This window comes from Cordyceps javanica, chromosome 6 (genome assembly GCF_051103115.1).
Source record: "Cordyceps javanica chromosome 6, complete sequence".
Lineage (NCBI taxonomy): Eukaryota > Fungi > Ascomycota > Sordariomycetes > Hypocreales > Cordycipitaceae > Cordyceps > Cordyceps javanica.
Window position 1 is genome coordinate 3,428,514 of NC_139300.1, and position 27,291 is coordinate 3,455,804.

The following is a 27,291-nucleotide window of genomic DNA, read 5'->3' on the forward strand; positions in this document are numbered from 1 at the left end:
CCGCCGAAGATGGATATTCGGCTCCTGCGCAACTCGGATCTGCCGCTGATTCAGCACGCCAATCTCGAGAACCTTCCCGAAAACTACTTCCTCAAGTACTACCTCTACCACGCCCTGTCGTGGCCGCAGCTCAGCTTCGTCGCCGTCGACGTCTCCCGCCCCTGCAAGGGCCCCTACGACTACCCCAAGATTGTCGGCTATGTCATTGCCAAAATGGAGGAGGAGCCGTCCGACGGCATTCCCCACGGTCATATTACCAGCCTGAGTGTCATGCGGACGCATCGTCGGCTGGGCATTGCCGAGAAGCTCATGCGACAGAGTCGTAAGTGGACCGAGTGAATGACCAGTGTTGGGGGCACGGTGGAAATGAAGAAGAAGGGAGGCTAACCCTCTCGCCGCCTTGTATAGAGCTCGCCATGGTCGAAACATACCAAGCCAAATACGTCTCGCTCCACGTTCGCGTCTCCAACGTTGCCGCCCGCCATCTCTACGAGACGACGCTGGGCTTCAAAATCGAGAAACCCGAAGCAAAATACTACGCAGACGGCGAAGACGCGCTCTCCATGCGCCTCGACCTCGACTATATCCACAAGCAGATTAAAGCAGAAGAGGAGAGCGAATCGGCCGTAGCGTCGGGACAAACCAATGGCAGCAAGACGAATGGCGACCACCCGGACGAGGGCGAGGCGGTCGGTGAGGTCGGCCGCGACCCGGAGGCCGGAAAGCAGAAAAAGAAGCTGGCTGTGGGCCGAAGCAAAGAAGAGAGCAACTAGAGCGTGGTCTTTTCTTCCTGTTGACAAAATTTGAGGGTTGGGAAAAGGTGGCGAACCTGCATATATATTGCGATAACAAGGCTTAGACAAAATTTAAAAACGTTTCACGGCCGTATACAGATGGAGTCTGGTGATGTATTCAACATTTGGCTAAATATATGATTGTGGTATATGACATAACGTGCCAATAGTAGAGATACATATAAAGGCTCCAATTTGCGAAGAAATTCCTGCAACGCTCAAATGCTCAAAAACAAGAGTGTCATGAATCAAAAGGCCTGATTCAATCGAGCCTCTGCCAGCTCGGAAAAGTTTACGATAATGGGCACACTACATGGGCAGCAGCTTTACATGGCTGGGGGGGAAGAAGCCACTTTGGCCCTTGTATGTCCCATGCCACCAGTTGTCCGACGGAAACCTCACATCCGTGATCTTGGCGCCCGGTTGAAAGCTCAAACCTAGTAAGAAACAGCATTATTAGCCCCTGACTCGTCGTCTCTCGGAGGGCCAGTGCCTCGACCTACAGCCCTTGTCGGTGGTCCACCAACTAGCCGTCGCGATGGCTGATCTTTCCTGCGCGGCGGCGGCGGCGGCGGCGGACCTCTCCTGCGCAATGTGCGAGTCCGCCACGTGGCGGGCGTACTCGGCATCGGCGTCCACCCGCAGCGACTCGAGCGACTGCGTCATGGACGCGATGGCGCTGTGGATCGCGTCCCTGCCGGGCCCGGCGTCCATCTTGTCGGCCTTTTCCTGCTGCGTGCGGATGGCGTCTTCGATGCTCTGCGCTGCCGTGTACTTGGCCGCGATGGCCGGGTTCGGCGGCGGCGGCGGCGGCGACGATGAAGACTGCGCCTCGTTGTGCCTGTCACCGTCGACGGACCAGCAACCCCCCGGTGGCTGGTGGCGACCGGCCCAAGAAGTATGCGTGTGAGGCCCACGGGAAGGCCACGCGCCGGAGAAGCCGCCGCGGCCAAAGCCACCGTGATCGCGATGACCCCAGCTTCCCCTGCTACCGAAGCCGTGTTCACGATGGTGGCGATGCTGGTGAGGGCGGTGGTCATGGAACCCTCGCGACGGTGAGCCGTGCATCATTCCGTGCGGCATAGCCGGCATGGACGGCATGGGTGGCGGAGCGGGCATAGACGATGACCCGTACGGCAGAGGGGGCAAGGAGGGGGGTCCCGGAGGATGATGCACATGCCCGCCGTGTCGTCGCGCGTCCCTCTCTGCCCGCCGCACGTCCCTCTGCGACCGCTTCATGTCCCTCTTCCACTGTCTGCGTTCGCGCTTCTCCTGCCTGCGTTGCTTCTTGCGCGCGCTGCGGGTGTCGCGCTGCGCCTTGTGCTGCTCGCGCTGGATCTGCTTCCACTGCTTCAGAAGCGCCTTGATCTGTGATTTGAGCACCTTCTTGTCGGCGTGCGGGCCGGATGCCTGCGATCGGGCCGATTTGAGCTCGTTCTTGAGCCATGCCACGTCGGTGTTGGTGCGCAGGTGATTCGGCTTGGACGTCCAGTCCTGCAGGATGCCGAGGTAGGCGGGCAGCTGCTGCTCGCGCACGTCGTCGTAGTCGGGCAGGGAATCCAGCGAGGACACGCTGGAAGACGAAGAGGCGGATGACACTGAAGAGACTGACGAGGCTGAGCGGTCCCGCGCCTTGTCTTTGCCTTTGATGTTCACGCCGACGTTGACCGCGGTTCTTCCGCGCGGAGGAGGCTCAGTTCCCGAGAAACCTGGCATGTTGCGTGATGACGACCCCGCTCCTGCTTCGTGTGAGGTCCCTGGTGCATCATTCTCATGGCTCGCCATGCGAATGCCGCCAGCATCCATGATCAGAGAGCCTATACGGATACCGTTGGAATCCATGACAAACCTTCTGCCATATGTGATGCCATCGGCGTCCATTCTAAAAGATGTGGGATCCGGCAACCGAGGATCACTTCCCGCGTCCGGCTGACCTTGACCACCCCTTGTGCTTGCAGCGTGATGAATCTCATCATCTCCGCCGGGAGCAATCATGACGGTGATGCCTCGCGGTCCGAAGAAGCCGGCATTCCACTCGTGCACGGTGGCCAGGGCATTCGCCCGTCGCTGGGCCTCATCACGCAGAGCCTCGGGCCCGGCGGTGCGCAGGAGGTGTCTCTGCAGCTCGGCCTGCTGCGAGCGCCCGCTGCTCACGCTGTCGCCGGCCTCGCTCTCGGCCTCTGCGCGGAGCTTGCGCTCCAGGACGACGTCGTTGCCGCGGGTGGTGTGGTCGGGCAGCAAAAAGTTGATAAACGTGGCCCAGTCCTGCGCGTTGACGTCGCGCTTCTCCCAGTCGCTGGGAAAGGGGAAGTCGTCGGGGAGCGACGGCGCGTCGAGCTGCAGCGCGTGCACCAGCGTCGACGGCGGAATCACGTCCGGCGGGGGCGGGGGCCTCGTCTCAAAGTACAGGTCGGCGCCGGGCTGCGCAACGCCGATGATGGTGCCGGCCCCGGCGCTGCCTGTGCGAGGAGTGTCTGGGGGCGTGTAGATGATTTCCTCGTTCGAGGACGACATGCGGGATGCCACGTCGTCTGCCGTGGTCGGCGGCGGCGCCGAGGAGGTGGAGGAGGGGGCAGCGGCAGCGCCCGAGTTGGAGTAGATGTCTGTTTCCGAGTATGGCGGCGGTGCGTCGCCGCCGTGGGGAGGTACAGCTCTTGACATGATTTGCAATCAAAAGGACAAAATATCACCCACGTAGTTGATGAAGAAGGGATCAAAACTGTTTGCAAGGGCCAAGAGCGTCTTTGATCACCCATCCCACAATCCCACGCTACCCAAGAGCAACTCAGCCAGTTTCCCTCTCAGCCTCGGCAGGCTGCCGTGCCTCACTGGAGCTAACGTAGCTCGTTGCGCGTTCTTCGTCAGCCCTGTGGGCGGGCTTGCGTCAGCCCTTTTGTTGATTGGGCGGGCCGCGCACCCCGACGATCAAGGCAAATCGCAAGTAGAGGCGGAGCTTGAAAAGAAGTGGCAGAGTTCATAGAAGACGATTATTCGAACGACTTGCATTTTGCTAACGGGCTAGATATTGTTTGTCCTGTGCATTAGCTGGGTTCGGGTCACCAAGCTGGCGCTCATTTGCAGAGGGGCAGAAAATGAACAAGAAAGAATTTTATTTAATATCAGTTCAAGGAAGAAGTACCGAGGCAGAAATAAGGCGAGCCCGCGAATAGACATTGGCGGAAATGCGGCACGTTTGATGGAGGTAGATGTGGCGTACGAGGAGAGACAAGTTTTGATGTCCAAGCTGCTGAGCTTCTTTACATAGACGAGGTATTGCAATCAGTAGATTGACTGGCTATCTAAGAGCGAATAAAATTATGTGTAGTAAGTTCTTACACTGCCTAGCCACCCCTATTATTTTTCTTCAACAGCATACCGCTGCGTTTCATCAGACCATACGTTCACCAACAAGATCAAAATTGACATCTTGGTGCTTGTAGTGGTCAGCAATGATGCTGGACAAGTAGTCGCGCGAGTGGGTGCCCCTAGACATTTGTTAGTATCAGCTACCCTGACAATGTTCCCAGAAATAAACTTGCAGGTTTGTTATGTAAGTATCGATGAATGCCGAGGGCACCATTTCTGTCAGTGCAGAGCGGATCTCGACATGGTTCACCATGGTGCCGTTTGAGAAATCGACAAAGCTTGACGAGTCTCCCCACTCGATAAGGCTGTCCTCTGCAAAGGGGTTGGCAGGGCTGAGCTTGTACACACCGCTCAAGACAATAACGGCAGTGCCGTGCTCCTTGGCAGCGCGCGCAATCGCAGCGGATCCCGCCGTCGCCATGACGCCGCCGTTGGCCACGATGGCCTTGGCACCGAGAATCACCTTGTCCACGCGGGACATGTACGCCGTCAGACCCGAGTTGTGAATGTTGATGACTGTGATGCCGGCCGCTGCCAGCTTCTTACGGAACGCAGCGTGCGGCGCCTCGGCGGTGGGCTTGCTGGGAGCCTCAATGGCCAAGAACAGGGTGAACTTTCTCTTCTGGGCGGCGCGCAGAATGAAGCGCTCAACCGTGGTGGAGGGCCGGTATGTCAAGACGAAATCGCCGGGGCGGATCTGGGCGTCGGCGAGAGCGGCGATCTGATCATCTACTTGGCTGATCTCGTCCATAATCTCCTCGATGCCGTCAATGACCTCGGATCGTAGGGCGTGGATCTGACTGTAGGTGCCTTTCCATGTTGGCGTCGAGGTGCCCGAGTTGTGAAAGGGTGAGCCAGGGCCGCTGGAAGCGAGGTCGACATCGGGCGAGGCGGACAGAAGATGGAAGAGAGTTTTGGGCAGGCCGGCCGAGCTGAGCGTCGAGGAGAGTTGGGGTCGCGGCCTCGGGGACGCATAGCCATCCGTGTCTGGGCGGACGGCGGGCGTTGATGCCTCGCTCTGCGTCTCGTCCTCCTGATCGTGGCGCTCCTCGGCGGCTTCGTCGCGAATCAGACCAAGCACGCGACGGACAATGTTGCCGATGGCGAGTTCTGTGGGCTGCGCCTTGACGAGCCGGCGGCCGACTTGGGAAACATTGTCGATGAGAACGTCGACGTCCTGCCATTTCGATCGCGCCACGACTTGGAGAAGGATATGGGCAGTGGCGATGGCGCAGGGTTCGGAGCCCTTGATCTGACGTCGTTTGAGAAGGCTGGGGACCTTGTTAGCGAATGAGGTTGACGGTCGCGAAACGCCATGTTTGATGCGGCTCTTGGGGTTGAAAGGGAAAGCGCAACACACGAGAGGAGACTTTCAACAGAAGCATCGAGAGGCTGTCCCTTGAGCGACTTTATCAGTTTATCCAGATCAGGCGCATAGCCTGCTGATACCGACGGCATTGCGCGGGAGCTTTGGCAACGAGCAGGCTACAGGCGGACGGGGTTTTGCGACGGCGGGGACTGGGCTGTCGAGGAATGAGGAGGCTGCGGGGTAGTATTGCGAAAGCATGTATATAATCTGAAGCTCGGGGGAGATCAATTGCAGCGAGAGAGCTCTTGAAGTGTCGAGGGTGGTTACTGCGCAAACGAGGGGGGGAGTCGCTGCGGTTTGGTGACTCAAAATCTCAAATTTGGCACTTTGAGATGGCGGGGCTACTCCGCTAGCGGGCTGGTGCTGGAACGTGTAGTGGGGGAATTCTCGCCATCTGGCAGCTTTTGGCGGGTAAAAGTCGATATGGTTTCAGGCAGAATACAGATTTGCTACAGTGTTTTTGATATATAGATGTATAGATGTATGAATATATAGCTTGTCGAAATTTGATCGCCCAAGACGTACGACGGCGGCGAAGCATTAGGATAACTGTTTTGTATGTGCAGAGCGTGCGCTAGAGAGTTTCCTGGCTAACGAAACACTGAAGAATGAACTTTGAGACGTGGATGACGGATCATGACTATATGTGTATCTTGCAAGGAATCTTGTTCGAGAAATGGGAAGCTCTACCTAGGTGCTTGGTAGGACCGAACCTCGCTGCTTGATGTTGCAACACGCATCGAGCCAGGGAATCATCTGTCAAAGAGAACCTCGGCCACTCACCGGACGCGGGTTAAAATGATGGAATTCAGTGCATTGTTGCCAAGACGCGACTGTCTCTGACAATGTATTTGGTATGTCTGATCTGGACTGCGTTGTAGGTATGTTGTTCATTTAGTGAGTACTCAGTACCTACCAGGTAGGCGCTAGGTTAGTAGGTAGGTACCTACTAGGTAGAACCTTTTACCTATCAGTGCCATCGCCACACGGCCGGTCCCACTAAAAATTGTTAACACGCTGGTCGCTTACAAGGCGTCTCTACAAGGCGTGTCCATCTTCTTACTTATCTATCTCGACGACACAAGCTCCCTCCCAACAACTCTCTCTGCCATTCGACTACGTGCAGAACAGTCACTCCTTTACCTACGCGCTGATTGATTCATCTCAACTTTTTGTCTCTTTTTCTTCATCTATTTGGGAAACCTGTCCCGAACCGGGTCCTCTTGTGAGCCATGTTGGCTAAGATCGCCGCGCTGGTGCTTCTTCTGTCGCTGCTGCAGCTTGCGCTTTCCGCAGAAGACTATTACAAGGCACGTCGCCTGCTTGCTCCTTGTTAGACTTGGTCTAACTAACATCTCTCTAGGTTCTTGGCGTCGACAGGTCTGCCAATGACAAGCAATTAAAGACGGCCTACCGTAAGCTGTCCAAAAAGTTTCACCCGGACAAGAATCCGTATGCCGATTCGCCCTACAACAGCTGTAGAATGCGGTACTAATTGAATGCAGTGGTGACGATACCGCCAAAGACAAGTTTGTTTCCGTCTCTGAAGCCTACGAAGTCCTCAGCGACCCCGAAACCCGCCAAATTTACGATCGACACGGGCACGAAGGCGTCCAAAACAAGCGCAACGGAGGTGGTAGCGGCGGGGACCCCTTTGATCTCTTCAGTCGTTTCTTTGGTGGCCACGGCCACTTTGGCTCCTCACCCGGCGAGCCTCGAGGTCACAACGTCGAAGTCAAGGTCGAAATCTCCCTCCGCGACTTCTATAATGGCGCGACCAAGGAGTTCCAGTGGAACAAGCAGCATATTTGCGAGACATGCGAGGGCACTGGAAGCAGAGACAAGCAAGTTGACCACTGTTCTGCCTGTAACGGCCACGGAGTGCGCATCGTCAAGAAGCAGCTTGCTCCAGGCATGTTCCAGCAAATGCAGATGCGATGCGACGCCTGCGGCGGTCGTGGCAAGACGATACAAAACGTCTGCCCAACATGCCAGGGCATGCGAGTCGAAAAGAAACCCACAACAATCACACTCAAAATTGACCGCGGCGCAAAGCGCGACTCTCGCGTCGCCTACGAGAATGAAGCGGACGAGAGTCCCGATTGGGTTGCTGGCGACTTGCTTGTGACTCTGGCAGAGAAGAGTCCTTCTCCCCAGGACAATCCCGATCGCGTCGATGGCGCATTCTTCCGTCGCAACGGAGATGATCTATACTGGACCGAGGTTCTCAGCCTGCGCGAAGCCTGGATGGGTGAATGGTCGAGAAACCTGACCCATCTAGACCATCATGTGGTGCGACTAGGGCGTGAGCGCGGCCAGACGGTTCAGTGCGGACACGTCGAAACTATTGTTGGCGAGGGAATGCCCAAGTGGCACGAAGATGGTGATTCCGTTTACCATAAGCACGAGTTTGGCAATCTCTACGTCACATACGAAATCGTATTACCCGATCAGATGGACAAGGCCATGGAAAACGACTTTTGGGCACTGTGGGAGACGTGGCGCAAGAAGCTAGGTGTCGACCTGCATATAGACAGTGGACGGTCAGCGCATGATGAGCTGTAATGAATTAGGGAGCAATGTGTCTGGTATCGACGGCATTTCGGGGCGGCGTAGAATATAGATTGCAAGTTGCAGGGCGGCGTTTAGAATGTGGACTTTGCCTGATATGGCTTTGGAACAGACTCAAAAATTGTACATAGAAAGAAAAGTCTTTTGAGTTCCACCTACCTTTTCAACTTTGATTATTGAGCCACGAGCGTCAGGACGTAGGTAGGGCAATCTATTCGATTTGGCTACTATCTCGACTATCTAATTTGGGGACTTGATTCGGAGGATGGCCTTGCCAAAGTTTCTGCCCTCAAGCATGTCGACGAAGCCCTCGGCAGCATTGTCAATGCCCTCGGTAAAATGCAGTTTCGACTTGAACGTTCCGTCAGCCAACCACGAGCTCAGCTTTTCCAAGTGCTCTTGGAAGTAGTCGGGACCAAAACCCGGCGTGTGAACGAGGAAGCCCTGCATGAGAATCTGCTTGGCTACCAGCTGAATCAGGTTGTTTATGCTGGCGCGCTCGCTCGCTTCCTGGTTATAGCCACTGATCTGCAAAATACTGTCAGCTTCACCTTTTTTTTTTTTTTTTTTGCGCCATTCAACACCATCAGTCAAGCTCTCGAGGACACATGTGTACGTACCATGCCGCAGACGGGAATCCTGCCACCGACTTTCATATTGTCCAGCGCGGCCGCGAGATGCTCGCCCCCCACGTTCTCATAGTAAATGTCGATGCCCTGCGGGGCGAGACGGGGCAGAGCGTCGGCGGGCCTCTCCTTCTTGTAGTTGAAGCCGGCGTCGAAGCCGAGCTCCTTGGTGATGAAGTCGACCTTGTCGTCGGTGCCCACGGACCCGATCACGGTCAGGCCCTCGTGCTTGGCGATCTGGCCGACAATCTGGCCCACGGAGCCGGCGGCCGAGCTGACAAAGATGGTCTCGCCCTTCTTGGGCTTGCCGATCCTGTACAGGCTGGACCATGCCGTCAGGCCGGACATGCCCAGCGGCCCGAGGAAGTAGGAGAGGTCGAGCTCGTGCGGGTTCTCAATCTTGAACGCCATTGCCTTTGCGGGGTCGTCCAGGCGCGCATACTCGGCGATGGGCGTGTGCGCGCGCACAATGTCGCCCTGCTTGAAGTCGGGGCTGTCGCTCTTCAGGACCCTGGACAGGGTCGCGTTGGTGATGGGCTCGCCGACCTGGAAGGCCGCCGCGTACGACTTGGTGCTGGACTCGCGCATCCGCCCGCGAAGGTATGGGTCGTACGAGGCCTCGAGGACCTCGAGCACGAGGCCGCCCTTGGGAGGGGTCTCGAGATCAATCTCGCGGCTCTCTACAGCGAGATCCTGGCCGGGCACCGGAACGCCCTTGGGGATCTGCTTGAAGATGAAAGTCTCGTTGGGGGCCATGTCTGCCTGTTTACGAATGATTGGTGCGATATTTTCGCAGGGGGGAGGGGGGAAGAAGAAATACAAGGCTCAAGAGGTGAATGGATAATGTCAAGATATAAGCGTCAATGATGTAGTAACGGAGCGTCGACGTATTTATATTAAAGTTCACAAAAGGCTCCGCGTCTTCAGCAAACAACTTGCCGGCTCGCACACCTGGAGGCCTGAATTTCGACAAGCGCCACAATGCCCGGATTTATAATCCAAACGCGTTGCGCTAATATTTCTAATCGCTCAGTACAGCACGACTTTCTGATGGTCAACCGCAACGGAGAATACGGTGATCAAGAAGTTTGCCGAGGCAGAGCCCACTTATTGCAGCCCCTAAAACTATCGCCATATTGGATGATGGTGGGTAACTAACTGACTGCCTTATGGGTAAAGTAGAGCTTTCGGAGCTCTTTCGGGGGGTTATCTAGTTGGGGCTAGGATAGAAATAAGCGTAGCCGCTGACATCTAGGATTAGATTCTGACAGCAGATCTGCTATATCTGGTTAACATGACTACTCGTAGTACCGGCAGCCACTATGGAGCAAATGAACCAGCCATCGGCAACAGCAATTGTCAGAACTTCTCCGTGGCGGCGGCGGCGGCGGCGGCGCCGAACCGTCCGGCCTGGCGACGCTCCATTCTGGCGCAGTTTGCGGACCTTGAGATCTAATCTCCTCAACTCCGCCGACACGAACGCGACAAGAAGGCGGACTTTTCTCGGGCCTCTTTACTTTTCCTTTTCACGGACCTGCCCAATTCTTTTTTCTTTCCAAATTCTGTCATGGCGAATAACTAGTGAAATCGGCCTTGCCAGCCAACAAATGAATTATTCAATCGCTCCATTGGTACCAATCTGCGCATGTTGTCTTTACATTTTCACTGGCCCGGCCTGAGACCCGAGAAAAAAATTCAATAAAGCTTGAGGCAGCAACGAATGGTGTGTGCCAAGATCTTTAAAGTCTCCGTGGCGAAAGGAAGTTTTCTATATTTGGGACATTTCATGGACCAAGAATATTCGACCAAAGACTCTTGACTGACGTCCAATTCCACATGAACAGGCTGGAGCCGCAATAGCTGTCCGTCCCTTGAAAACCTAGCGACAGAAAAAAATCGCGACATTTTTGCCTGGTCTTGCCCTGGCATCATTTCTCAAAGAAAATTCTTTCTTGTTACCACATCCACCCCACGTAGCATAGTGTCCTTGGAAACGCCCGAGGGCTCTTGCAAGATAACTACTAGACACTGCCTCTGAGTCGCTTAGAGATTCGGCAGGCACATGTAGTAGTCGACTGCCCAGAGAGAACCCCTCGGCTTGAACCCCTCGGCTTGGGCAATCTCTTCATTTTGAGTACCCTCATAAATTTCCATGAAGAAAGTCGACTTTTTGATGCCGGACCGATCTGCGCCAACATTGCTCATAACTTCTAGTTTGCGTTTTAGAGGCGCAATCATATTTACCATCGTGCCGTTGGGTCTGTCGTATCGGCAAAAGCCCAAGCCCAACATCGCCCGGCATAGAGGACCTATGATGATGCTTGGGTTGACGAGGTCCGTCGTGGCCTGATAGCCTACAAGCTTTTCCTATTCCTACCCGTTTCCTTCCTTCATCGTTTTCTCTGTCTATTGCAGTACAGATTCATGAAGGCGGCTTTTACGTGGGCGGCAGCGGCGATTTACGTTTCAACGTGGCAATGATTGTGGGTTATGCCCAAAACTCAGGCACACCGTTTATTACGATAATTCTGAAATACAGTTTAAATGGATTCGGATTTCTTTCCTGCAACGAAATACGCGGCGAAGGTGCTACCGACTTAGTCCTTCGTGACCAGCGACAGGTCTGTACCACTCAAGGTCCCCCCCCCAGATAACCGACCATGATATTCCTCTTCAACTCCAAAGAAATACCATGAGCGCCTCCAAAATTTTCTTGCTCTTGGCGCGAGCGACAAGATAAAGTTGAGAAAGTCCAAGGCATGCATTTATAGTACTGAACACTCATCTTGCAGAATATTAATCGGCTATCGAAAACTGTAATAAGTACAACCGAGGCTATGAGAACCTAAATTCACTGTCAGAGAGGGTGAAGCGACTCGTTTCACATCTTCCTAATACCCTGCGGTCTCTAAGAAGAGAAAATAGAGCCGTAGGCAGCCCGTATCCATCATGTCAACTAGCCCTGGTGACAACGACCAAATCAATGATAGAATAGTAATTTCGCGAGTTACCATGTTTATGCAGATGAGTCATAGCGTGCCCCCGAATCATTAAGCTGATAGTGGTATCGAGGTGTTGTCAGGGGCCAAAGCACGCCTGGATCTGCAAGCAGATACCAGTGGTCAACCGACACTCTGGTGCAGGAGACGGACATAACCCCACTAGAAATGAGACGCATGTTACCTGCCGCCTGTAAGGCTATTGCCATCACTGTCCAGTGTAAGGCGACCTTGCAGCGGACCTCTAGCAGGACGCTGCAGCCACTGTAAATGTATCCGAGCCCTAGATTCGCACTGCTACAATACTATACAAAGACAGTCTTGGATCATGCTTGAAGCTGGCGATAATTCCTACCTCAAAGCCAGGCCTCATAGTTGAGTCAACTTGAGGTAGTATCTCTTACGTACGTACCACGCTAATGGTCCGTTATCTAACTACTCAGTATACGATGGTAGTAACCGTCGGTAATAATTTGGAGCCAGAGACCTGCCTGAACAGGCAAGTAGACAAAGGTGCCGACCACATTGCAAGTCTAGTATTGCATCATCGAGCTTGCAGAGAAACTATTTTAGTCGCCGAGAACCTCCTCATTTTTCTCTTCAAGGAAGATTTGCGCCACTACCTCTACTAACTACTGTACTTGCGGCAAGGCGACCGCTCAATCAGATAATAAATCATGATGTGGAGTCACGCTGGATATATAGCCACTATCGTGTTGGCAGCCGTCACACAGTCTACTACCGCTATAACTCCGAATGGATTTCCTGTGCTCTATGAGCCTGTCAAAGGCCTCCACAAAGACATTAATGTGAATAACTCGAACATTCAAGAGCACACCCTCTCCGTCCCCGTTGACCACTTTCACAACGAGACCCAGTATGAGCCGCACTCGGACGACTTCTTTTCACTTCGTTACTTCTTGGAAACTTCCCATTACAAGCCCGGTGGCCCTGTCATCGTTATTGCCGGAGGCGAGGCAACTGCCGAGTACCGGAGGCCCACTCTCGGGGTCGGAATCGGACCTCTCCTTGCCAAGGCCACGGGTGGCATTGTTCTCGTCCTTGAGCATCGCTACTATGGCAAGAGCTTCCCCGTCCCTAACCTGTCCCGGGAAAATTACCGATTTCTCACCACAGAACAGGCTGTGGCTGATACAGCCTACTTTGCGCAACATGTGCAGTTTCCTGGGCTGGAGGATCAGGACCTCACCTCCGCCAAGACGCCGTGGATTATTTACGGTGGTTCCTACGCAGGTGCGTTTGCGGCTATTACTCGTAAACTTTATCCAGACGTGTACTGGGGAGCCATATCGTCGTCAGGCGTCACAAGGGCCGTCTATGACTACTGGGAGTACACCGAGGCCACACGCCTTTTTGCGCCTGGCGACTGTGGCTCGGTCATGTCCAACTTGACATATGTCGTCGATACCGCCATATTCAGCAACGACAGTACAAAGGTTCGTACCGTCAAGGAACTCTTCGGCTACAACTCATCCGTCAGCGATGCGTCATTTGGGCAACGAATTGCGCATCCGTTTTCTGCACTACAAGGCGAGAGCTGGGTGAAAGGGGAGAGCGACAACACGCTACAAGATTATTGTAATACTATAACGTCTCCAGAGCTTTCCTACCCCGACTTGGAGAGCAGTCGCTCCACGGCAGAACAGCTGGTGCAGGACGCAGGATTCGATACTCGCATGGCTACAACACTTTTAAATTACATTGGCCTTCAGCAGAAAAACTCCGACAACGGATCAAAGAGAGAGCAATGGTTGCATGAGGCGCAACTGGAACAGCGAAGCGCGCAGCTCAGCGATGGATACAGTTGGTACTATCAAACATGTAGCCAGTAAGTTGACTTGAGTCCTGCCACGATATCCAAGGTCTTCCAGCTGATGAGCAAAAAAAGATGGGGGTTCTTTCTCACAGGATCCGGCGTCCCCAAGAACATTCGCGGTATCCTCTCCCGAGCGGTCACAATTGAGGGTTCCGCCAACGGGTGCAAGAAGACTTTTGGCATTTCTGATCCCCCGAATGTCGAGTCTATCAATAGACTTGGTGGTGTCAACTTTTCCTATCCACGGCTGGCCATTATAGATGGTAAACAAGACCCGTGGCGGGCCGCCACGCCGCACAGGATTGGTGCCAATAGCGATCGCAAGTCTACAATCGAACAGCCGTTCATCCTCATCGACCCCGCAACTCACCACTGGGATGAATCCGACATCCCAGCCGACGAATACAAACCCGGATATCCCCCGAAACAGATTGTGGACGTACATAATCAAGAGGTGGCATTTGTCACGGCATGGATAGAGGAATTCGGTAAAGCTAGGAAATAAGTGTGCCGTAGATATGACATGAAGCTCGGAGATCTTCGAGTTGGGTCGGCATCGAGTTCGTTGTATAGAAGCATATGAACGGGAGAGAAATATAACACAGGCAACCACTTTTCCCTCAGCAAACATTTGAAATCTTGAAACTTGGAAAAAGTTGTCTAGACTATTGCATAGAGTGCGCACAAGGTCTCAAAAGTAGTGATGAAACTCCTCTGCTGTGGCATGCCTCTATTGTGTGCATACTGCACATGGTGGTATGCACGTGTGTGGTTCAAGATATTCTCTCTGGAATCGATCTGGTAGCAAGCAGTGAGCATACGCATCCGCTAATGCGTTTATCGCTCAATTTGTATGACGCCTGCTTTCTTCTGCGGGTACGCAGCGAGCAGGCTGCATATATTGACAATACTTGATGCACAACGAGAATTCGACGAGAATCCAACGGAAGATTTGTCCCACGACAGCCTCGGCGTCCCTTCAAATAATACGGGGCATCTGGCAAGTGCATTGAGTTATTTTCCTAATAGACGATAGGGGCGAAGAGCCTGCGATCACCTGAAGAGCAGAAAGTATGGCGTCTGCTGACATATATGAAAAGAAATATATGCATATAAGATTCACAGCAGCCGATCCCCATTATCGAAGACTTTGGAGTAAAATTTCCCACTCGAAAAGACAGACTTGGTAAACCCCCATTTCCATGATTCAACATAAAAAGTCAGCCACCGCTAGTACACTACATATGAAGACCTCGAAAATTATCACACTGCTCACTACCTCTCCGTACTAGCTACGCTACCGAGGATCAACAGAATTATTAGATACATTTTGCTCTCTCGAAATTTCAACATGGCCGACGGCAGCCAGACAAGCTCAGGTCGCAGGAGATTCAATACAAGTCTCACCGATTATTCAATTGATGCCGCAGAAAGTACAGGTCCATATGCAAGAGACCTTGACATTGACGCAGTGATCGTGGGTGCAGGCTTCGGTATGTATTTGGTTATATATGTTCATCTTGGTTCTAACATTTGTTCCTGGAATAGCCGGCATATTTATGCTCAAAACTCTTCGAGATGCCGGAATAAAAGCCGTTATCTTTGAAGCAGGCGACGATATTGGCGGCACATGGCGCTGGAATTGCTACCCGGGTGCTGGGGTTGATTCCGAGGTTCCCTCATACGAGTTCTCTTGGCCAGAGGTTTATAGCACCTGGAACTGGACAACCAACTATCCCGATTATAAAGAACTGCGCCGATATTTTGATCATGTTGATGCGGTGGTGGGTATCAAGAAAGACTGCTCTTTCAACACGGTGGTTGTCGGTGCCCAGTTTGACACTGATGGAGGACAATGGTCCATTCAGACCGCCGATGGTCGTACAGTACTGGCAAAATACCTAATTTTGGCTACGGGATTTGTAGGTCACTTCATCGGCTATATATCCTCAGGTATAAGAGCGCTGCTAACGCGAAACCGTGGTTGAATTTAGGCCTCCAAGAGGTACATTCCTCCGTGGCCAGGCATTGACACTTTCAAGGGTATTATCCACCACTCATCGTTTTGGCCAGATGAAGGAACTATTGACGTTAGCGGGAAGAAGTGCGCCATCATTGGCACTGGGGCTTCAGGCGTGCAAATTACCCAAGCGTGGGGCCCAAAGGCCAAGAGTCTCGATGTCTTTCAGCGCACGCCGAATCTTGCACTACCCATGAGAAAGCGAGCACTCACGATATCGGAGCAGGAGTGTAATAAGCGTCTCTACAAAGACCTCTTTCGACTTCGGGAAAAGACGTTTGCCGGCTTCCTTTATGACTTGCATGAGCGCAGGGGCCTTGAAGACACGCCAGAAAGTCGTGAGGCGTATTTCACCGACCTGTGGACAGATGGCGGTTTCCGTTTTTGGGTCGGCTCCTACAAAGATCTTTTTCTCGATGCCAGGACCAACAACGAGGCATACAAATTCTGGGCCAGTCAGACTCGGCATAGGATTTCGGATCCCGCGACGAGAGACCTGCTTGCACCCGAGGTTATGCCTCACTACTTTGGCATAAAACGACCGTGCCTGGAGGACGATTACTTTGAACAGTTTAACAGAGAGTCGGTCAATCTTGTCGATATCAGGGAGAATCCGATTAAAAGCTTTACCGAGACGGGAATCACGCTTGAGGATGGAAGTCATCACGAATTCGACGTAATTGCACTGGCAACAGGATTCGTAAGTTCACGCTTCATTTCAAATTCCTCTCGAGCTTTCCTCTTGTCATTTGTTTTTCTCAGACTTTTGGTGGCAAGACCTTGTGGTTGTGCATCTCATGCGTAGCGGATCAGCTTGTTATCTCGTCGGTCATACTAACTAGCCCGTTTCTCTAGGACATCGTCACTGGCGCAATGACGCAACTTGGGCTGAAAAGCATTCACGGAACTGAGTTGGAGAAAGAGTGGGAGTCTGGTGCGAAGTCTTATCTTGGGTTGACCGTAAGCGGGTATCCAAACATGTTCTACATGTACGGGGCCCAAGCTCCAACACTTCTGTGTAATGGACCAACATCAGCTGAGCTCCAAGGTAGGTGGATTGTTGACGCAATTGTGAAGATGCAAGCAGACGGCGTCAAGTACATGAATGCAAAAGTCCAGGCTGCCGACAAATGGAAACAGTTTGTTGTGGACGCTTGCGACAATTCTCTCTTTCCTACCACAAGATCAACATATATGGGAGGCAGCATTCCTGCTAAGGTCTACGAACCGGTTTGCTTTGTTGGCGGAACAGCAGTCTATGCTGCTGAAATTCGCAAGGTACTTGATGACATGGAGAGTGGCTTTGACCTCGCAAAATTGTAATGAGCGTTTTGAGTTTGCCAAGGGCATACTATGGTCGAGTCCTGAGTCTAGCTATGGGTGTTTTCGTTAGCTGATTAATAAAGATGCGGTTGAGTCGTGTGGTAGAGTCATTGAAATGCTGTTTCGGACGACATGACACCGCGCAATCAGAATATGTCCTCGAGTTCGATTAATTTTCCAGCCTTTGTTACAAGAGAAAGGACTTGATATCTCACAGACTTGAACTGTTTTAGGCTACCCTGACGTCCTGGCTGTCCACCTCGGCACACCTGTGAAGAGAAAGCCGGAGCAATATCATGAGCAGAGATCGATAAGCGGGTAGCATAAGTAGATGGCCACATGAAGTTTTGTAGAATAACAGACTAGTTGCAGAGAGTGTATCCTCCCGTCGCAACCTATGACAGTGCAAACCTAAGCGGACATGCATAAGGGAACGTGCTCATCCAGTGGATGAAAACGACCGTACCGAGATGCAACTGTCCTTGCAGTGTTGCAGCAATACGGACCCTTCGTGCTAGGGCGGACGATGTGGAGGATGCTCCTGGAAATCCTACTATCAGCGAAGCATTTTCTAAGATAATTGCGAGTCTCTGCTACAAGCTGTGAATAGAGCAAGAAAAGGCTGCTTGTGACTTTTACGGATATGGGAAATGTGAGTCATGGAAGTAAGTGGTAAGTAGCACGGCGTATTCACGATCCCTGCTGGCTCTCGCGCACCAACAATGCACATGGCACCGTAGCGACTTTGCTGCTGCTAATGGTGATCTAGTGGGGCACAAAGCTGCTTTGTGCTATCGCTACAGGAACAAAATACCATTTCCGGTGTTGGTATTCGCTCAAGTGATAGGCTAGCTAGAACAATAAGCCTGCTTTTGTCAGTAAACGTGTCTCGTCACGCATGCAGTTGAGCTTGTCTAGGACGAAATGACCAGGCTAATCGAAGGGCAAAAGAAGGAGTCGATCAACATACCTTAACAGTTTGACCCGACAGAATCCTGGGGGGACTGACGCAGGATGGGGATGTGTTCTCAGACGGACTACTTATTCGCCTTTACGCCCCTCACATTCCCAAAAGAATTCTTGATGCTTTTAAAACTGTGAACGATGCCTTGAGTCTCTCGTTTAGATTTCATACGGATATTTCATGTCAATGCTCCCTTCTGCTTTATCCCTTGACCAACAAAAAGCTTGGCGAATGATGAACCCACTAATAAGACCATTGGCTGGGTACATAATGGGCTACCTGGTCGATAATCTATCTAGCCGCTTCTGATTTTCTGACGTGCAGCTCGTCCTACAGCTGACCATGTTCTTCGGCACAAGCCCCTTATTAAGTAGATGGACATAGTTACTAAATTATTTCTCAACAGAAATTCTTAGCCTTCTGTGTGGCCATTTAATGTCCCACGCCATATAATACGCACTTTAGGCTACTTCTTGGCATGTTTTTCAGGTCAGGCCAATGTAGCGACATGAACAGGAAGCGCTAATCTACAGAGCTGTAACGCACCTCTACAGTTGAAACACTTGTCAGCCAAATCAGTCCAAACTTGGGCTCGATGGCTATGCCAACTTGGCCAGCAAGATTACAGTCGCAGGCTAGTTACCGAACAGAACGGGCAGTAGAAAGTAGAAACATATTTTGGGAGTAAATTTGGTGCGGAAAGGATCATCTTCAAATGCTAGACCGAAAAAATGTAGCTGAAGGGCAAGTACGACTCGTCTTAATAGCACTGCCAAGACTATACCCCCAAGCACAGACTTCTTATTATGAACTCCGATGAGGCTCAGATGGTATAGACCCACATGCAGATTACTCGGAAGTTTCCAGGTTCTGTAACAGGAATGCGCGCGCCTGGCAGTGGAAAGAATTCCTCTCAAAATGGGGCTGGGTAGCTCCCTCGTCGCCTCATATACTTATTAGAAGGAGGTCATCAAAGTCACATGCGTTAAAACCTCCGGTGTCGTTGGCTCGTCGAGCGGAGTCTGAATGGTCACAGAAATGGAGAATACCCAAGAAGAAATAACCAGCCCAGATATAACAAGGTTTGAGCAGAAAACGGTACCGAGTAGTTATGCATAACACGGATCCCACGCTATTAGTGGAGCACCCCTTGGATACAACTACTTGTCTACTTATGCAGCCATCGAAACCTTTCCGATTGTCCCTTCCCTGATCGAGCATTAAGCAGGCGGCATGATGGTAGCTGTGGCTGTAGACAATGAGTTTCCAAGGAAAACCAACTACGGGGATATTGGACTGCGGTGGGCCAGAAGAGGTACCTCAGCCAACGAATTATACAGTAAGAGTACCTCTCTATACCGCCTCTATTTCCGTTACACAAGTACTCTGTACAAATAGCCTGTTTGAGTCTTGAATCCTCGGATCTTGGCAACTTTGGAAACGCATCGTCTTGCACTGAGCTAGCAAACCTCTGCGGTGACGAATCAGCTGTGCCATGGGTCCTGTTGCAGCTATTAATCCCTGAACGCGGCGGTGTGCTTACGGGGCTATAGCTCAGCGGCTAATATAATATGATCTTGGATGTTAACCCTAGATTATGGGCAGTCTTGCATGCACCTATCACAGGCCAGTAGTTGATCAAGGGAGGAATGGCCAAGCACATTGCAATCGCCTCTTCGCTATAATTACCGACTAGTCACGCTGTGCGTGATTGTGGAGTTAGTATTCCTCCTCTGATGGCCGAGGCAAATAATGGATTGACATTCTTCTATACTTGAACAAACTGCTTATTTAAGGCGACGACTTTGGCTTTCGAAACACTACGAAGTGTATCAACACACGGTGACAATCCCGAGACCTCTTAGTTCCACCGACCACGCTCCAGTCTTCAAAGTTCATTCTATTCTTCGCAAAGATGCTATTACAGATCCTGATCATGCGGCTGCTCACATGTGGTGTGACTGCGTTGGCCACCAGGAGCCCTGACAGCAGTCTTGTTCGAAGAGATATCAGCTCCGGTAACTGGTGCGGTCAAGTACTTCACGGTAGCAACTTTCGTGAAGTTTCTGCTTCCTGGGTAGTTCCAACAGCATCTCCTCTTTATTTTCAATATTATGAACAACCGATCTACAATTATCAATGGGTCGGCATTGACGGAGCCAGCCCAAGCTGTCAGGCTATCCTCCAAGCTGGAACTTATGCACGGGTAAGTACACTTTCAGTTGTTGTTGCGAAGAGACTGCTTACGTGAACAAAGTTGCAAAATAATGTTCTTACCTACGGATTCTGGTACGAGTTTTACCCAAAGACATCTTGGCTTATGGACCAGCCAGTTGGTAAGTGTGCTTCGATTCCAACAACACTCATCAGACTCGATCTCACAGCCATTTTAGTGAGGCCAGGAGATACCGTTTTCATACTAGTGAAGGCATACAATACCACATCAGGATTTGTGTAAGCATATATTTATTGTTTAGGCAATGATTCCGGCGCTAATCTTGATAGATACATGGAAAATCGCTCGACAGGGCAAAGCTATAGTCTAGAGCTGACTGCCCCTGATGGCTTTGCTCTCTGCGGTTCGACGGTCGAGTGGATTCAAGAGGACGCAAGCCAGAGCCCCTGGGGACTTGCTCCTTTCACAACATTCTCATTTGATGAGTGCAACGCCGCAGATATCTACGGAAATAGGCGCAACCTTGCCGGCTCTGAGAACTGGGTCATCTCGCCGTCCTACGATACCCTTTGCTACCCTTCCCCTATCACTCTGGAATCAGTCCAGATAAATTATAGCGGCTGGAAAGTATGAGAAACGTAGACTACATTCTACATTTGAACATAGACCCGACGAAATGTAGCCAGTTTCGTTCTTCTCAAATTCATATGCCGGGACTAAGCGATTATATGGCTAGATGGCAACTAGAATAGAGTAGAGTCTCGATAAATTGGAAACAGCTTGATGTAATATCCAGTAAGGCTTAGAGCCTGGCAGGGATCAAGGTGATCATTGCTCGCTGTTTGCACTCGATTTTATCCTGTTTTCTCGCCACTGGAAAGCTATTACTATCGGTCAAATCGTCACGTCTCAGAATTTTGGATAGAAACTTTTTTCATTTGCGAGAGCTCCCGAATGTATCTTCATTTTCAGAGACGTGCAGCTATGTAGCTTGCTTGGGAATTGCCTAGAACACCTTGCCATCTAAAATATCGCGACAGAGTACAGAGTGTTGCGCAGCTTAAGCGGAGCGAACACTATACCCGAACAAACTTGATCTATCAATATATATCTAGAAGTGTAGGCTAAATTTACGAAGCTAGAGGCAAACGCCGAGGATGAGAATTGATACTTCGTATCTTTTGTTTCATTTGACATCGCAAGGTTGCCCCTTCACGTCGGTGCTCTGAGGGGTTGGCCGACGTTAGCGTAGTAATAGCAGTTGTGCTCACAGTTATCTACGTGCTCACCCTTGTACTTCGCGTGCCCTTTTTTCCTTACCAGCTCGTTCTAAGACTCGATTCTCCATTTCAAATTCCGGCATGCTTGATGGTCTCACCCTCTCTTGTGATTCCTTTCTCAAAAGCGAGAACGACACTCTATTGTCGGCGATGACATTAACAGACGAGAGAATTATTGGCTTGGGAGGCGGTACCTCTTCTGGGCTTTTGACTCAGTATAAGTTAGGCTGATCTCCATCGCAAGTTCAAGCTGGCACGTATTTCTCGAAGAGTGAATCACAGATGACTGTCGAGTGGAACGAAGAAGCATTATCACATGCGTTACCGGAAGAGTCTTAAACACAATAACTCTTTAAAAGCCTATGTATTGAATATATATGTCGCGTATCAGCTGTTGCAAGAATTGGAAGCAACTCATAAGTTCTTCCCAACTCTCTCATATGTACAGAGATGACAGTGACGTTTCAATTGATGTCATGAAGCATCACATTCACGCCCAGTTAAACACCAGCAGCCTGCTTGATGAAGCTGCGAATCTCGGGGTGGGCAAGATCAGCGTAAGTGCTGGGGGCACGGGCACCAGCACACTCATAGCCGCCAGAGACAGAACCAGCGAGCTTGCCACCAACGACGAGAGGACCACCGGAGTCGCCATAGCAAGATCCCTTGCCACCGCCAGGCTGGAGAGCGCAGATGAAGCGATCAGAGGTAGGCCAGTTGTTGCCGTTGAGTCTCTTGCAGTCGGCCTTGGAAATGATAGGGTAGTGCACCGACTGGAGCGTCTGGGGGTAGTTGTGGTCAGGGCCAGTCTCGCCCCAGCCCGAGAGCAGGGCGTCGGCGCCGGCCTGGGGAGCGGCATCCACAATAGAGATAGCCTGAACCGAGTCGCTGAAGGTGAGGGGCTGGGCAAGCGTGACGATGGCCATGTCGTAGTCAATGCCGCTGTTGTCGGCCCGGAACTTGGGGTGGGCTTGGACTTTGGAGGCCTTGTAGGACCTGCCCTGGCCGACCTGGTTGCTGCCAACGCGGATGCTGATGCGGCTGGCGGTCTGACCCTGGACACAGTGGCCGGCCGTGAGAATGTGACGGTTGCTAATGATAGAGCCACCGCAGCCGAACCGGCCGTTCACATCAAACTCAATCTGCCAAGGGACCTCAGTGATCGCGGTGTCATCGCCGCCCCAGACGAAGGGCTTGTCGGCCGCGTCCGCCTGGGGGGGGATGCTAGCGGCAATAGCCGGCGTAGCGAGGGCGAGAAGGGTAGAAGTCTTCATGTTGAAGGCCTTGAGTAGAGCAAAGGAGGTTGATAGAAGGCGAATTGGGCGAGTGGCTTGTAAAACCAAGAGTGAAGATAGACGGGCTCATGAGCACTCTTTATACTTGAGCGTAGGACTGTGATCGGCTCCTGCGAACCGAATAGGAAAGTGTCCTTCGTATTCTGCCAAGACGCCAGCTCCATTGCGAGAAAGGTAGGTGTTATTGTTAGCAGTGTTTTCTTCAACTGCATGATTTGGGTAGTCTATTCAGTCTCGTTTAATTTATATGCTTCTTTTAAAAGTCAGGCTAACCTGATCACTAGCTGCCTGTTTAGGCAAGTGCCATCGGTGCAACATCACGAGGAGGTTAGCTGTGTAGTGGGCAATGATACTAAGGGCAAGTGATAGGCATCCTAAGTGCTTACAATGATCACTATTGCTCGCAAAGCCATCTAACCTCCCTAATCGAGCACTGATTGTCGGCACGACCGTCCGGGTGCCACAGGGGCTTGGACGGTCGGCGCGCTCGTCCTAGCGTCGGGAATTTCTACTGCTAACACTGGGTCTGGAGCCAGAAATAGCAAGTCGATTCTTTATCGCGTGATTCTCTGGCTCGCTAGTCCCTCTGAGTTTCCAGTTGTCGAGACGGTGAGGACATTGAGAGCTGGGCGCCCTAGTCGAGATAGACCAGGGGGATTGCGGAGGGAGGGTCGCTCTCAGTTTGATGATGGTGTTTGAACTTGGCGTGTCGCTAACAAACTGGCAGCTACTCGAACTTGGACCGCTACTAAGCGTCGGGTGAGGATGTTAATAAATGCCCATAGAACTATTCCGCAGCTTTATTCTACCCCATGGATCTCCAGTTCAGGATATAACTAAAGTCAGTAACAATAATTCGTATACAACATCGTATAATATATGACCGATCTCAATAATAATATAAGATGTTCACGGAACCTATAGTCCCTAGCATAATATGATACCGACGCTGGCAGAGAAGTAGGAGCGATTTAGCCTACATGCCAACAGGTGGAGGCGACGACCGGTTTATATCCGCAACAGCACTGGTAACAACTGAGGAACAACACAATAAGCCATCGTATATAGAAACCCCAAATTGCCCTCACAACACCGTTGATTGAGCATCCTAGATTCGTCATAGATTGTCTGCAAAGCTTCAGCTTAGAGCGCCACTATCCAAGTCTTCGAGTATCATAGAGGCACCCTTTTCTGCAATGGCATACACAGTTGCCTGTAGATGGGCGCTTATTTGCAATGGCATGATGCTGGCATCAACGACACGCAAATTTTCTACGCCGTATACTTGCAACCTTTCGTTGACGACGCCTTCATCGATGCCCCCATGGCCACCCATGGCACATGTCCCCACCGGATGCCAGTCAGTGATTGTATTCTCCACGATCCAATCCCGCATGCGATTGCTATCCTCCATATCTTCAGCTGTAGGACTTATGGGACAATGGATAATGCTGGCTAGTGGCTGTGTTGCAACAATTTTTTGTAAGAAATTCATTGCATTTTGCATGACCTCGATGTCAAGCCCGCCGTGTTCGCCTTGATAATAGCCTGGGTCAATATGTAGCTCTGTCGGCGGACTCTCGCCGTTGTTATTGTTACCACTTGGCCGTATGTGTATAGATCCAACTGAAAAGGGGTATTGTAGTATTTGAAGCATTGTGCCGTACTTTTTAGGCGCTTCACTCTTGAACGAGGGGCTCCAGTTACCGAGGTCAAATATATACTCTACATGACCGAGGTTTGTGTCGTTTCCAAGACGTTCCACGGCGATTGCGCTTTTCGCGGCGCTGAACGCAGAGTGGGCTTGTGCGCGGAGCTTCATGTCAGAAAGACACTGTCCAGACACAATATTCTTCATTGGAATGTAGCAGATTGAACAGGGGAGAACTGTCAACGGCCCACACCGCATTGCCTCATATTGCTGTCGTGCTTGTGCCGCGCAGATGCTGTCCGTAAGGAGGTCATGGTTTGGTAGCAGAGCATCTACTTCAAAGATTGTAGCAAGCACTGAATGTGATGAGTAAAGTCCTATTTCACTTGCAGGGTAGGAGGTCATTATACAGGAGAGGAACTTACTGATATGGTCCTGTAAATTTTCCCCGACCATGACGCTTTTGACCTGCACAGGGATTCCTGCGCGCTTCAAAATTGTAGGGTTTCCTATGCCTGAAAGCTCGAGTATCTGGGGTGATTGAACACTACCAGCAGATATGATTGTCTCTCGTGTTGCGAATGCCTCAAACTCGCGCCCCCCAGACTGAAAGACAACACCCCTCGCTTTGCAGCGTGCGCCATCGCTGTGCAAAATGATACGCTTGACATACGCGTTGGTCAAGATATGGAGGTTCGGCGAAGGCGGCTCAGAACTGAGGTAGCTTATTGCGTACGACCTTTTTGCCGTCTTTGGGTCGACGCTGTTAAGGTTGGTCCATACACCAACGTTCGAACCTGCGGTATGAGCGACGTTGGTGGGAATACCGATGCTGTTGAGTGTGCGATGCCAAAGGCAGTGTGACGCGGAGTACTCTTCGTTGTAGGATATCTGGATAGGGCCGCTAGTGCCTAGTGACTTCGCATCATGCCGTACGTCAAACTTCGCGGCAAGATCCTCACTCGGTGGATGGAAGGTCTCCGACCTTTTGAAAAAAGGTCTAAGAAGATTGCAACATATTATTAGTTAGGTAAGCCGACAGCTATTGAGTTGACGGATCGCATGCTGCGAGACTCACAGCATGTCGTCCCATCCCCAGCCCTGATTACCAAGTGCTTCCCATGCATCGTAGTCTTGGCGACTTGCACGCACCCAGGTCATGAAGTTCATTGAGCTTGTGCCCCCAAGTGCTTTCCCTCGTGGCCATGGCAGTTTCTTGCCACCAAGGCCAACTTGCGGCGTCGTTGAGTGGCACCAATCATTCTCTCCATGGATAGAACGGCCATAGAATGCGGGGACACTGACATTTTCGTCGTCGTCTACTGAGTTGCCGGCTTCGATAACCCCAACCTGCAAGTGTTTGCGCTCAGCTAACCGTGACGCAACGGCGAGCCCGGCTGTGCCGCCTCCAACGATGATATAGTCGAAGGGTCGCTTGGCGAAGGCATCTGGTGATGATTGACGGACCGAGAGCATATTTATGACCATAAGCGCATGGACAACGCATGCAATTAACTATGCGGACACTTGTTCAAAGCCTGTCAGCAAACTCATGGGTGAGGTGTTTTCAGGGACTGCAGGCTGAGCTGGCTCGCGCTGCTAATCTATCGCGCCATAAACGAACTGCTCGACTAAAGGTCATTGGCTAATGAAATGCTGGGAAAGTGATTTAGTTCTGCGGATTAGTAGCTATTCAGCCTGTCCCTAAAAGCAGCCTTTCCACTAGTTAACCATGCCATGCAACCTCGTCCTCCCTAGTGCTGGCTGTGGTTGCCCTGTTTCGCAATACTTGATTTGTTCAGTGACAAGCCCCACGATTGATCGGCCTTTCCCCCGCTCTAAATAGCGTAAATTCACCAGAAAGTCTCCGATTCGCGTAGTTACGCAGCCGACTTTATCGATGCCTGGAGGAGACAGCGCGACAGCACTTGAAGCGAGTGGTACTAATAGACGAGAGGCCTTTGATCTACTGCGACCCGTCACGAAGCTTCTACAACATGAAAATTTTTGTCTGACACCTCTACGCTACTCATTGGCACATGATTTGCCGCCAGGAGAGAATAGCTCGGCATGTCGGCAGGTGCAAACAATGTTCCAACGGACCCGTCTCCAGGAGTCGCGCCAGAGCCTCGCACCACATTGCAAGTCTTGTCGCACAATGACAAGAAGAGTGAGAGAGATGGCCTCGAAGCAATTTCTCGACTCAAGCGATGGAACGCTTGGGTAGAAGAATTAGCTGGTTTCGAAAAGCGCGGCATTCTGCGGGTGGCCCCGAATGAACGCCACGCTTCATCGCTTTCCAACGACGTACAAGTCTTTCTACTTTGGTTAAGCGCCAATCTGTCGCTCAACAACCTTGGAGCTGGCCTTCTAGGGCCCCTGCTGCTCGGGCTCGGTTTCGAGGATGCTGCAATTTGTGCGATACTAGGGGCTTTTTTCGGCAGCTTGTCTACGGCATACATGTGCACTTGGGGACCGCAGAGCGGTAATCGCACCATGGTAAGTATTGCAATTGTGAACCGCACTGAATGCCATTCTCCGTGGCAAATGGCACGATTTCGGACCTATGTATTCTGAATCATCGTTGACATCATAATTTGCAAACAGGTGGCTTTGCGATTCTTCATGGGATATTGGCCAGCGAAGATCCCCTGCCTTCTCAATATAATACTGATGATCGGATATTGTACTATTGATGCTATAATCGCTGGCCAGGTGCTCTCAGCCGTCAGTGGTGGGGGAATGAGCGTTGCGGTCGGTGTTATCGTCATTAGTATTATATGCTGGGTCATTACAACTTTTGGCATGGGCCCCTTCCAAATTTATGAACGGTAAGTTCACAGAAGGTTGCCACAGCTGATCAACGACCTACGGCATCAGCCACACGTTTACTCACCCATACTCACTGAATTGTTACAGATACGCTTGGCTTCCACAAATAATTGTTCTCTCGGTGCTGATTGGGTGTGCAGGGCCACGGTTTGATACTTCAGCACCAAACAGGGTCTCTGGGGGCCAAC

General features: G+C 51.6%; 10 protein-coding genes across 10 annotated transcripts; 5 read left to right on the forward strand and 5 right to left on the reverse strand.

Annotated features, from left to right (window-relative positions):
- Positions 1-9: 9 nt before the first annotated feature.
- V2A60_009498 (acyl-CoA N-acyltransferase) lies at positions 10-773 on the forward strand (the record flags this gene model as incomplete). Its single annotated transcript, XM_083260763.1, has 2 exons — positions 10-322; positions 409-773. The coding sequence occupies 2 exons, from the start codon at positions 10-12 to the stop codon at positions 771-773; spliced, it is 678 nt and encodes a 225-aa protein (XP_083116889.1).
- Positions 774-1,103: 330 nt separating this feature from the next.
- On the reverse strand, positions 1,104-3,455 carry V2A60_009499 (uncharacterized protein; the record flags this gene model as incomplete). The annotated part of the gene is made up of 2 exons (XM_083260764.1): positions 1,104-1,231; positions 1,298-3,455. The coding sequence occupies 2 exons, from the start codon at positions 3,453-3,455 to the stop codon at positions 1,104-1,106; spliced, it is 2,286 nt and encodes a 761-aa protein (XP_083116890.1).
- A 727-nt stretch (positions 3,456-4,182) lies between these two features.
- On the reverse strand, positions 4,183-5,618 carry V2A60_009500 (translation initiation factor eIF2B subunit beta; the record flags this gene model as incomplete). The annotated part of the gene is made up of 3 exons (XM_083260765.1): positions 4,183-4,279; positions 4,334-5,431; positions 5,521-5,618. 3 exons carry the CDS (start codon positions 5,616-5,618, stop codon positions 4,183-4,185), a joined length of 1,293 nt encoding a protein of 430 aa, XP_083116891.1.
- Positions 5,619-6,761: 1,143 nt separating this feature from the next.
- Positions 6,762-8,094, forward strand: V2A60_009501 (uncharacterized protein; the record flags this gene model as incomplete). The annotated part of the gene is made up of 3 exons (XM_083260766.1): positions 6,762-6,839; positions 6,893-6,981; positions 7,035-8,094. The coding sequence occupies 3 exons, from the start codon at positions 6,762-6,764 to the stop codon at positions 8,092-8,094; spliced, it is 1,227 nt and encodes a 408-aa protein (XP_083116892.1).
- A 246-nt stretch (positions 8,095-8,340) lies between these two features.
- V2A60_009502 (MDR family NADP-dependent oxidoreductase) lies at positions 8,341-9,482 on the reverse strand (the record flags this gene model as incomplete). The annotated part of the gene is made up of 2 exons (XM_083260767.1): positions 8,341-8,628; positions 8,721-9,482. The coding sequence occupies 2 exons, from the start codon at positions 9,480-9,482 to the stop codon at positions 8,341-8,343; spliced, it is 1,050 nt and encodes a 349-aa protein (XP_083116893.1).
- Positions 9,483-12,402: 2,920 nt separating this feature from the next.
- On the forward strand, positions 12,403-14,067 carry V2A60_009503 (uncharacterized protein; the record flags this gene model as incomplete). Its single annotated transcript, XM_083260768.1, has 2 exons — positions 12,403-13,574; positions 13,635-14,067. The coding sequence occupies 2 exons, from the start codon at positions 12,403-12,405 to the stop codon at positions 14,065-14,067; spliced, it is 1,605 nt and encodes a 534-aa protein (XP_083116894.1).
- Positions 14,068-14,913: 846 nt separating this feature from the next.
- Positions 14,914-16,905, forward strand: V2A60_009504 (flavin-containing monooxygenase; the record flags this gene model as incomplete). Its single annotated transcript, XM_083260769.1, has 5 exons — positions 14,914-15,055; positions 15,111-15,484; positions 15,557-16,282; positions 16,438-16,542; positions 16,660-16,905. The coding sequence occupies 5 exons, from the start codon at positions 14,914-14,916 to the stop codon at positions 16,903-16,905; spliced, it is 1,593 nt and encodes a 530-aa protein (XP_083116895.1).
- Positions 16,906-20,067: 3,162 nt separating this feature from the next.
- On the forward strand, positions 20,068-20,678 carry V2A60_009505 (uncharacterized protein; the record flags this gene model as incomplete). The annotated part of the gene is made up of 2 exons (XM_083260770.1): positions 20,068-20,075; positions 20,411-20,678. The coding sequence occupies 2 exons, from the start codon at positions 20,068-20,070 to the stop codon at positions 20,676-20,678; spliced, it is 276 nt and encodes a 91-aa protein (XP_083116896.1).
- Positions 20,679-21,825: 1,147 nt separating this feature from the next.
- Positions 21,826-22,599, reverse strand: V2A60_009506 (serine protease; the record flags this gene model as incomplete). Its single annotated transcript, XM_083260771.1, has 1 exon — positions 21,826-22,599. The coding sequence occupies one exon, from the start codon at positions 22,597-22,599 to the stop codon at positions 21,826-21,828; it is 774 nt and encodes a 257-aa protein (XP_083116897.1).
- Positions 22,600-23,758: 1,159 nt separating this feature from the next.
- V2A60_009507 (GMC family oxidoreductase) lies at positions 23,759-25,747 on the reverse strand (the record flags this gene model as incomplete). Its single annotated transcript, XM_083260772.1, has 3 exons — positions 23,759-24,627; positions 24,697-25,271; positions 25,350-25,747. The coding sequence occupies 3 exons, from the start codon at positions 25,745-25,747 to the stop codon at positions 23,759-23,761; spliced, it is 1,842 nt and encodes a 613-aa protein (XP_083116898.1).
- Between the last annotated feature and the right edge of the window lie 1,544 nt (positions 25,748-27,291).